This window comes from Rhamphochromis longiceps, linkage group LG23, assembly GCF_057381845.1.
Source record: "Rhamphochromis longiceps isolate RC_006_pf linkage group LG23, R_longiceps_female_GT1.1, whole genome shotgun sequence".
Lineage (NCBI taxonomy): Eukaryota > Metazoa > Chordata > Actinopteri > Cichliformes > Cichlidae > Rhamphochromis > Rhamphochromis longiceps.
The window spans coordinates 4164695-4176011 of NC_140578.1; the positions used below are offsets into that span (position 1 = coordinate 4164695).

At 40.8% G+C, this 11317-nt stretch overlaps 1 protein-coding gene across 1 annotated transcript; it reads left to right on the forward strand.

The window, feature by feature from the left end:
- The first annotated feature begins 3549 nt into the window (after positions 1–3549).
- On the forward strand, positions 3550–11119 carry gclm (glutamate-cysteine ligase, modifier subunit). The gene is made up of 7 exons (XM_085398995.1): positions 3550–3893; positions 5702–5764; positions 6607–6691; positions 7042–7098; positions 7180–7382; positions 7526–7640; positions 8131–11119. Exons 1-7 carry the CDS (start codon positions 3753–3755, stop codon positions 8298–8300), a joined length of 834 nt encoding a protein of 277 aa, XP_085255121.1. The 5' UTR covers positions 3550–3752; the 3' UTR covers positions 8301–11119.
- The last annotated feature ends 198 nt before the right edge of the window (positions 11120–11317 follow it).

Sequence of the window (11317 nt, forward strand, 5' to 3'; positions counted from 1 at the left end):
CACATTTCTAAAAATTGCTGTGTTCTTTTCAAGGACTACGAATGTCAAGGGCCAAAGTGGAACTCAATGTTATTTTTTAGCCTTAGGCTTTTCCTTCTGTGACATGTCGGCATGTCTGTAACGAAGAAAAGGCTTACCAGAACAAACCATGCCACGAAAAACAGCCTCGGAGTGAAAACACGGGGGCAGAAGCGAGGATTTACAGAACTTCGTTTTTTTACTCTGGGTGCTGCATTCAAAGTACTTCTTGAGTAAAGTGCAGATAAATGATCTGCAATGTGACAGAATATCATAACTAAAAGCACAAACTGCACAGTGGCCCTTCTCATTGCTGGGATTTTAGGAGTTTGACAGTGTAGGACTATGGTGCAGATTCTTATTTAATTAAGTTTTATTCTAACTGTTGCATATTTATACCATGTCTCACAGTATTGCATTTCCCATTCTTAGGATTTTATCGCTGGCTGTCATAGTAAAAGACCGAAGTAAAAAAAGTATTAACAGGAAACCTACCAAATGTGCCAAATGTAGCAAATGTAGCACACTTTTCAAGTGTGGGGAAGAAGAACTGCATTTCAGCAGGAAGAGGTGTCCAGCAGAACCTCATCGAGGATTGGATAATGCAAACTACAGGAGAAAGCATACAGAAAGCAACGATGTGCAGATTTGGCACAAACGTATCACAGGTGAAAAGAGTTGAGAGGAGAAGAAATGCTCAGTGCATCATGGGAATTCCCTCCAGCAGCCCGAACCTAAAGCAGCATAACTAAGCTAAGCTTTTAGAACAACCTGATAATCGATGACAAGAGTCTGGACTAGATGGAACAAATGCATGGACGTTATTCAGCAGCGAATAAAGTGGAGCTAATTTGTTTTTACATTTTGTTTATACGGTTTCTAACTTAAATCTTAACATGCAAAGCAAAAGCAGTTCAGACTCATATAGTGCCAATCTTCATGTATGATAAAGACAGGACAACCTTCTTGTGTAATAATGCTCTCCCGTGCCAAGAAGTACAAGAAATGATACAGCCAATTGGGAACAATGTTATTATAGTTGTTACTTTCATTAACTGGGGGAAAAAAGACTTGTGAAAAAAAATAACTGAAGAGATAAAGTGTACTTTCAAAGCTACCAAAATGAAAACAGTCTTTGGCAGTTCGGTTAAAAGTGACAGCACAAACTGCTTGTTGAGGCAAATGTTTACTGAGGCTTGAACTGTCTACATGACAGTAAGTTGACTGTTTTCACAAAGTGTTGTGTAACACCTATTTCTGCACTCTTGAGAACTCTTCCCTGACAAAAACCCTTTATATTAAAACATGCTAAACAGACTGACAGTTAAGCTAAAGAAAAATAAACACAAAATGAGAAAACTGCTAGCTGGAAACAAAGCCTGGGTGATTTAATATTTGCTTCAAATGCTGACAAAACCGAGCCGCTGAACTGTTCGTGCATCACTATAGTTGATGCACGAACAGTCTTTTGAGGCAAGAACCAGACCGTTGCTTCCACCGTTGTGTCAGTCCTGGATTATGGTCATGTTATTTACGTGTATTTGCATGCATCTTCAGAATGTTTACATTCTGTCTATCATGGAGCACGGAGATTTATTACAAACCTTAAAACTCTGACGCACCACTGTATGTTGTATGCTTAGGTCGATGGTTTGCTTTGTCATTTCATAGACTCTCTCAACCACTGCTGTGTTCTTATTTATAAAACTATTCTTGCTAGATCGCATCCTAATTACAGAAAAATGTGGGAAGTTATTGTCTTAGGTCCCCAGACCTATACCTTCTGTCTGTTCCAAAGATTCACAATGAATTTAGAAAAAGCATTAGGAGAATTCGAATGCAATTGCAACTGTTTCCCTCTGGAAACAGCTCCAAAGTTAACAAAACACTTAAGGAACTGATCTCACTAAATGAATTCAAGGTGATTGTGAATGATTTGACTGTAGAGGTTTTGTCTGAACGTGATTCACTTATTTCTTTGGCCCAATGCGATGATGTTTATTGATGTTTCAGAGTTCATAGCCACTGAGGTTCACAAACTTTGGTTGTTTTTGTGTTGTATTTGCTTATCGGCTGTATTTTAGTGTTGTTACTTTGCATATTTTTTTTGTTGCCTGTGTGTGTGTGGGTCTGTATGTTCTAGGTTGTGCAACTCTGTTGGCTGTACTTCTGTCTTTCTTGGTCAGGGCGTTCTTGAGAAAGAGACTTTTAAATCTTTAAAGAATCATAGTTTCCTGGTTAAATAAAGGATAAATAAAACAAAAAACAAGTGAAAACAACAAATCTAAACTAAACTTAATTAAAAACTAATTAGAAAATACAAAATCATAGAAACTATTAACTAAAGCTGTTACCTATAAAAAGTCAAAAGTATTAGAAAATAAATTGGAATTAAATTTGAATTTGAAAATTTGAAAATGCATGCAAGTTTAAATAAAGCATTAGCGACATTATACACAGTAGTGTCAGTTAATTAGGTACATCTCTTTAATGCACATATATAATCAGTCAATCAGATGACAGCAAACCAGTACATTTAAGAATGTTGATGAGATGACCTGCTAAACTGAGCATGAGAATTGGGAACCAAGATGATTTAAGTGACTTTGGCATCGTTGTTTTATGAGTATTTATTAAACTAATGGGATTTTTCCACACAACCATCTCTAGGGTTTTACAGAGAATGATCCCCAAAATAGAAAATATCAAGTAAAGTTCTCTGGGGGAAGATGCTTTCTTGATGCAAGAGGTCAAAGGAGAATGACTAGACCGCTTTGGGCTGATGGGAAAGCAACTCAGATAACCACTCATTAAAACGAAGGTATGCAGAAGAGCATCTCTGAATGCACGGCATGTCAAACCTGGAAGCAGATAGGCAACATGAGCAGAAGATCACAACAGGTTCCACCACTGTCACCTAAGAACAAGAAACTGAGGCTACAGTTTGCACAGGCTCACCTGTGCATATTGGCACTCTTTTGTTGGTGCATTGTTTATACACCACAGCCTACCTGAGTGTTGTTGCTGAGAATGTCCATCCCTTCATGACTGCAGTGAACCCATCATCTGATGGCTGCCTCCAGAATGATAACAGTCCATGTTACAAAGTTTAGGTCACCTCAAACTGGTTTCTTTAACATGGCAATGACTCACATGAACTCCACAGTCATTACATCTCAATCCAATAGAGCACGTTTGGGATTTGGTGGAACAGGAGATTTTCACTGTGGATGTTCAGCCAACAAATCTGCAGCAACTCTGTGATGTTATCATGTGAATATGCACCAGAATGTCTTAGAACTATTTTCAGGACCTTGCTGAATTCACGCCACAAAGAATTAAGCCGGGCACTGAAGGCAAATGAGTAAATGCCTTGTTAGTAATGTTTAGACACCGCCATCCAGTGGTGGGACTTGTTCGGTGCAAGAATCCGCTCCATGAATCCAGTGCGGTGCGCTGGATGTCACTCCATGTTGTTATCCGGACCAGCTCTCTCATTCCACCGCCGCCGCTATGTGGGCGTGACACACCGGCTTACGAGTAACAACCAAACCAGCTAGTCAGCGCGGAGTGCAAGTCATCCTGACCACATCATTTTGACAGTGCCGGTGGGGGTCTGTGTTGCAGTGTGCTTGTCCAGCAGTCATTGACGGAGTGACAACACTACTGATGTCACATTTCACCGCAGCCAACTAAACAGTTTAGCAGCTTGTTAGCCTAGCGTCCGAGAGCACATGGATTCTCAAAACACTACCAACACCAACACTGAGGCGAAGATGCTGCTGAGTCACGCGAAGACCTTCAGGCTCCACACCGGGAATCTGGTCAACCGAAGTCGCCTGAAAAAGAAGTGTCCGGGCTCTCCCAGCGAGGAGGTAAAACATAACAAGACGGTTGGAAACGGCAGTGGCATGTAGCCCGTTAGCTTAGCGCCTAGCTAATTATTCAACCTGATATTGATACCGACGAGTGGTAACTGATAGGCCTGGGTAAGGTTACACATAGAGCTTATATGAAGAGAAATATGACTGAAATACATTCGAAAATATGCATTTCATATCCCATCCGTCCATGTTTAGACGCATATGTGGGCTAAAGTGGTGTAGCTCATCAGTTTCACTTTAATTTTACTAGTGTGTTAAAGGTTCGTAGTGTAACCAACTTTACGATCCGGCCTAAGGTAAAAGTTTACAGACACGAGGCTGTGAAAACCACTGTAAATACAGACCCGAGAGCTTCAAACAGGTGTATTACCCGCAGGTGATATGATTAACTGACAGCCTGAAATGTGACAACAAAACCAGCACTTACAGTGTGCTCTACTCTCATAAAATGCTCATGTGTCAGTAATAAACATATTGATACAGCGGTTGATTGGTTTATGAGTCATTCACGGCTAAACAATGAACAGAACATGTCAGAGCTCCAGAGCCTAATAGTTACATAACTGTCTAAACATAAACTACTAATCTTCACTTTTGTTGAAGCTGTAACTGTTTAAACATTTCGTTTAATAAAATCCTTTGTCAGCATTTTGATTTAGTAGTTGAAAGTTGAATAGTTGGTGAACTGAATTGTTTACAGTGTTATATAAAGGCAGGACTGCTGGGAGGGTTTGGTTTCGACTTGTTCCTGATTCAGCACAGCATTCATTCATTAAATCCTCAAAAATAAAGACATGGCTTGCAGTTTTCTTGGCTACATTTTGGGTGTAACTTACCCTAAAGTGGCACTTGTAGTCTTTTTTTATCAGCCATAGCATAGTGGACAGGTTGTTGTTGTTGTTGTTTTTTTGTTTTTTTGCAAATGGTGTGCAGAGCAGTGCATGTTGAATAGTGTAATAAGACTTTCTCCGTCCTGTATGTGTGTTTCTTCATGAAGTGTGATCCTGCGTTTGTCTTCTGTAGTCAGAATTGTGTTTAAGGTGGTTTGGTGGCTCTCTCTATATAAGATCTGCAATCAAAGACAACTTTTACTGCCACAACAGGGGAAAAAATGAGTTATCACAGGGTAGGCTTTTAAGGTCATTACTGAAAATCTGTTTTGGAACACGACACATGTGGCTAACTTCTCACAAAATGCTATAGGGAGCAAAATCGAGCTTTAGGAAGTAATTTTTTCGACACAGTCTTTTGCAGCCCTTGCCTTGCACAAACTATGGGCAGTGTTCAGTTATGTAATTTACTTCTGTAGGACAAATTACTACATGTGTGTTCATGTGTGGCCAACTTTGCAATCATGTGACCACCTTAAATAAGTTGTGAGCCTTTTGCCATTTGTGATATCTGGCTGATATGAGCGAGGTGTCAAAGCTAAGGTTATTAAAGACATTTTTCAGCAGCTACAAATCCTGTTAAACCAGTCACAGTTTGTCTTTCAAAGTCTCACAACACTAATGAACCTGTCTCACTCGTTCAATTCAAAACAACTGATGCAGCAAATGTCACAAATATCTTTGTGTTCATAGGTTAATAGGTTGACTTTTCTTTATATAAACAAAGCATTCAGTTCACCTTAAACTGGACCGATATTGGATACCTTTAAAGTCGGTCCAGCTGATGTCATTACTTGTCATGTTTTCGGAGCAGCATATTCCAGCTGTTTGGGAGTCTGCTGATGAGCTCCAGTTGTCTGCATGTCTCATGGTCGTTGGCCTAACCGTAAGTCCGTTTTGATGTTTCAGCTTCGAGACTGCATTCAAGCCTCGCTGAGCGAATGGATTTCCACAACAAAGCTGTCATCCAAGGTGGGAAAACTATTTCAGCTTTCTAATGTTTCAGCCGTAGTAATTAACTCCAATATATAAACCAGTTTGTCAGAGAGTTTGTGCCTTTGGGTAATACACAGCTGCGATAGTCAGACCTGCAGTAGGTGAATGTCTCACTGTCAGTCAGATGGAGTCCAGTGCTTGGGAAAGTAAAATAACGCAATAGATGTAGATGGACATCAAAGAAATTCTCTAGGCTCTAGGCTGTCATGGTGAATGTTCATGCAGTGCTGCCTGCCAAAGGCGCCATACCAAATGTGCATCTGTCTGTTAGCTTAAGGGACTGGGGGGGGGTGGGACGTAACCTTTTATGGAGGAGTTTTTTCCCCATTAACTTTAAAATAAATTGGAGGGCATTGGATGCAGTGTTTTTACCCTTTTATCATGGTCTCAAAATACTGAAATGAAATAAAGGAGGCTTTAGGAACTGTTGTAGTCAACCAGCTCTCCTGCTGAACTCACTCCCACTGTGGGTATTTTTTTGCTTGGATCAGCTAATCTGCCTCGGCTTATATCACGAGGCCCACCGGACTCAGTGGGAGGTTTGAAAGAGCTGAAGTAAGAGGCCTTAAATATATCCAAATGCAAGTCTCTTCTCGCTTATGGCCACCAATAAAATCTTTCAAGTTCACGGTTCAGCACGTGAGAAAGCTCCTCACCAGTGTCACCTGTCCCTCTGTCATATTTATGGCCTGAATGGTATATTTGTACATATGTACAACATACACATATAGTAAAAACCAGGTGAGACTGGCCGTGCCACATTTCTCATGTCGGATGAGGGCGGTGATCAGACCGCTTTTCTTTACTGTCTAATGCAGGACTTGACTGACACACTGGAGTTCTCCATACCAGAGGCAACAGACGCAATCACACCTGAAGAGAGAGAGGAGTTGAAGGTTTCAGGTCAGTGTTGGTTGCTGTCCCAGCAGAGAGCTGGATCAGCCAGTTACTCGCTGACCTGTAGGTACCTCATCACCCAGCTTGGCGATTTAAGCCAAGGGTCATGGTTGACGTTTTAGTCGACATGAACTTTGATGTCACCACACCTTTTTTTTTTTTTTTTTTTTTTTTTTTAATCAACACGTCCTCCTGTCGATCAGATAATATCCAAATTAAATTGCTGATTCAGATAACTAATGGATTAATTCAGAGCATCTCCACCTAATATCTGGCTGACTGCAGAATAGAGTTGGTAGTGATAGAAGTGGCAGTCAGCAGAGGAACCAGCTATTCATGCTTTGTTGTTTTCACAGTCAAGCTGTTCCTGCATGAGTCTGGTCAGTCTTCCATCAAAGACGCAGTGGAGATGGGTGAGCTTTAAATTTCTTCAACAAAAGTAAAAAACAAAAAGCTTCTTAAAACCTACAGCCTTATTTGTCTGTTATCCGTAGCCTGCCAGACGCTGGCAGTGTCCCAGCTTGACTCTGTTATCATTGCTCCACCCGGGCCCTCAGACGGCGACAGCCAAAGTTTGGCCCACCTTCAGCCAGCCTGGGAGGAGCTGGAGGCTCTGGTTAGAAGCAAGCAGATCGCTGCTATTGGCACCTCTGACCTGGACAAAGATCTGCTGGAACAGCTCTATAAGTGGGCTCAGGTCAGTGGGAAGCTTTGTACATGCGAGCTTTAATCTGTCATCGCCAGTCAAAAGTGATGCTGACTTCTGATTAGGATAGCACATGAGAACAACGATCTGTTATCTGCTACGATTCCCTCATCACCTTCCTTTTCTCGGAGCAGATAAAGCCCAGCAGTAACCAGGTCAACCTGGCCTCCTGCTGCGTGATGCCTCCAGACCTGACAGCGTTTGCTAAGGAGTTTGATATCCAGCTGCTGACGCACAATGATCCCAAAGGTAAAGATGTTGACGGCTGGACATATAGTTGTTTTTAAATTGTTACTAAGTAAAACTGGAATGCAGCTAATGTTTCTATAAATGCAACATTTATTCCAATTCAAGTTTTGTCCTAATTCAAATATTCAAACAAAATAGAACACTGAAAATTTTCTGAGCAGCTAAATCATTCCTGTAAGATTAAAAACGCATACCAGGGATGCAGGTATACCTGCAGGGTTGATAAGGTGACCCGGTAATCAGAGGCCTGGCTGTTTAACCCAGTCTCAGGCCATTTATTGCATGTCTTCCCCCTGCTCTGTCTCCCTGCTTTGCTGTCTCCTCTCCATGTCCTTTGTCCTTGGGCTGCTCAGTGGCTTTAGTGGGATGCTTGTGACTTCCCACTTTGTGTAGTATAAGTTGCATTCTGTAGTTTACAGTAAACTGTGACTGTTATTTATTTATTGAGTTTTAAACTGCTCCTTCTTTGCACTGATTTCTTTTTTTCCAGAGCTGATATCTGCAGACACGTTTCAGGAGGCGGTGAGGGCGGGAGCGCAGGACCTGAACATCGGTGACTGGAGGCTGGAGTGGGTCCTGCGCTACAACGTTATTGTCAAGAGCAGGGGCATCATCAAGTCTAAGGGCTACCTCGTCAGTGCAAAGAAGACAAGCACCTAGCACCCAAACTAGAGAGAGCGGGATGAAGCCATTTTCCTCCGTTTTTATTCACACACATGCAAAGTTACAGCTCTGAATAATGGGTGCTGCCAATCATTATGAATCATGAAGTCATTGTTTAACTGTACGGACGGGTTGCATCTTCCTCATCTGTGATTCATTCGGTTAAAGACACGCGGGTGTTCTTTACCACTGTCTCCATGAGATTTAAAGTCGGACATGAACGTGCAAAGATCAACTCCACTGTCAGCTTTGAGAGAAAAGACTGATAAATTGAGATTAACACATGGTGACTCACCGTGACTAGTAAGGTAACAGATCTGGTGTAAATCAGCGCACCAGAGGCCGCTTTAAAGGTGCTGCTCGTTAAACCTCCATGACGAAGGTCTCTCAACCATACTCTGATATGAAGTGCCTCGCATCTGCTCCTCCTGTTATCAACCCTGCTTTGTCTTCCCCGTGTCTGTGTGAATCATGCTTTAAATACCAGTCTGAGTGAAATAAGTGCTAAAGCAAGAGAAGCGCAGAGGTGTGGACTCGAGTCACATGACTTGGACTCGAGTCAGACTCGAGTCATTAATTTTATGACTTTAGACTTGACTTGAAAAAATGTTCTAAGACTTGTGACTTGACTTGGACTTTTACACCAATGACCTTCGACTTGAATTGGACTTGAACCGGTTTACTTGAAAAGACTTGATATTTTACCCCAAATATAAAATTTAACATGCATATTATATGGAGATTGAAAATGTGACGTCATTCACGGGTAGAACCGCAAAGGATTCTGGGAACTCGTGGCAAGCGGTACTAGCGCACGCAGGCTTTCAATTAAAATCAGTTATACAGCGATAAAAAGAAACACAAAAATGTCAAGAAGCTGTTGTATTATTAACTGCAATAGCCGGTCGCATGACAGCCACGGGAAGCCGACGGGTAAAGAGATCGGTTGTTATCGGATTACGTCGTTGAAGAGAAATTGTTCAAACCATGTTTCCGAAGTAACAAAGAGGCGACTGGATTGCAGCCATTCAAAGATCAAATATAACGTCCTAGAACACTCCAGCTCACAGGTTAGTCTGCTCCAAGCATTTACACAAAGGTCAGTCTGCTGTTGTAGTTAATGCGTCATTTTTCTTAACATAATTGGTGATATAGGTTACAAGCAAGTCTGGCGCTGAACAGAAATTGTCGCGCTATGCTCCTTTATTTATTGTGCATAAATAGTGAATTGTCCTGACACAATATTGCGTTTCGCTTCTGTTATTATGGTACACTGACAAAAACACATACTTTTATTCACAGGATAAAACAGGTTTTTTGTATCACTAATTGCCCAGTACGATTACAGCATACAGTATTATTGTCACTGCTACATTTCTGTGATGCTACCAGAAATTATTTCCACTACTAATTAATTACCGTTGAGCTCAAAGGTCCTATTAATAAACGGTTAACGAATGTGTATTTATGAAGACGATTTGTGAGACTGGTAAACTTATGATACGTACGATGGTCTTTCGTTCTACACGGTGCATTTCAAGGTCCTGCACCCATCCGTCGGTAAACTGTACCTGGGCTTGTTGCAGTGACCTGAAGTTACTAAACTTCATGAGTGTATGCACTCACTCCAAGAACCGTATAATTATAAATATGCATATAAATATGCTAAGATGAGATAGCTGACTTCATCTAACTAGCAAATGTTTTCCAGGCTACGTTGGTGATACAGTTTTTTTTTAATGTGTATGATATTTTTGTCATGCGATTTTAAAGCTGGTCCTACAACCGCATCCAAGAATAACATGCAGCGTATCTCAGAACTGTCGGTGAAAATTATTCTTGGAGCTAAGTTTAATTGAGCTGCATTTTAAAGAGGTGCAATTTCACAATTTGTGTATATTTTCTAAGTTCACTATTTTGTATGTGTTGAGAAAAACACAGATTTTAAAATTACATGGTCTAATATTTACATTTAGCATATAACTGCAACATTATTTTTTCGTTTGTTTTTTTTAAAGACTCGAAAGGACTTGAAATTCAAAGTTTCAGACTTGTGACTTGACTCGGACTTTTACACCAGTGACTTGAGACTCGACTCTGACTTGCCTGACATTACTTGAGACTTGACTTGAGACTTGAGGATAAAGACTTGAGACTTGCAAAACAATGACTTGGTCCCACCTCTGGAGAAGCGTATGTGGAAAGAGGGAAATTATAACTTGTGGGGAGCGGGATTTTTCATGCTATATAATATTTACATTCCTTCGGTTATAAAACCGTTAACATGCGTGTGACGGTTGGGTACTCGGGTGGTGGTATGATGGGAGTCTGAATTAGACTTTAACCTGTAAAGCAGACAGACATGTGAGCTCATATAACTCTGTTCTGTTATGCTCTTTTTTTTTCATTTCTTTTTTTTTTAACCATGTACTTTTTTTTTAAGATGACATCAAAAATTTTACCCTCACCTCCCAATCTTGCTCATGAGATTAATCAGAGGGAGAGTATTTTAAAAGTAAATGACTTTTAAATGTGTCGTTTAAAAGCACTGGAATCTCCGTGCCGAGGAGATGTGAAAAAACTTTTGAGGAATACGTTTGTATTTGTGAATCGCAGACAGGGTCCAGGAACTCCTCGGAATTTACTCGTACTGTAAAACATGTTTAACATTAAGTGTCTCCTGTAAGTATATCATGAATTGGGTGTTGATAAAATGAAGACCTGGAATCGACGGTGGGGTGAGGGGTTTAAAAAGATTGGGCTTGTGTAAATGTTAATGAAATAAAATAATTAACACTGGTGAATAATTTCCTCCTGCAGAGTATTTGGGGTCAGTCTTCATTTGAATTGATTCGATTAAAAAACAGGCTTTTTGTAATGTTACGCCAGCAAGTTTATGATTCAGTTAGCATGGTTTAAACACCACAGCCTGCCTGCGTTGTTGCTGACCGCGTACATCCCTTTATGGCCTCGGTCCACCCACCCTCTGATGTCACAAAACTCAACTTCAAGCT

Coding starts and splice junctions, on each gene's coding strand:
- gclm (XM_085398995.1), top strand. CDS start 3,753: ATGGATTCTCAAAACACTACCAACACCAACACTGAGGCGAAGATGCTG. Junction 7,383..7,525: donor AGCTCTATAAGTGGGCTCAG/GTCAGTGGGAAG, acceptor TTCTCGGAGCAG/ATAAAGCCCAGCAGTAACCA. Junction 7,641..8,130: donor GACGCACAATGATCCCAAAG/GTAAAGATGTTG, acceptor CTTTTTTTCCAG/AGCTGATATCTGCAGACACG.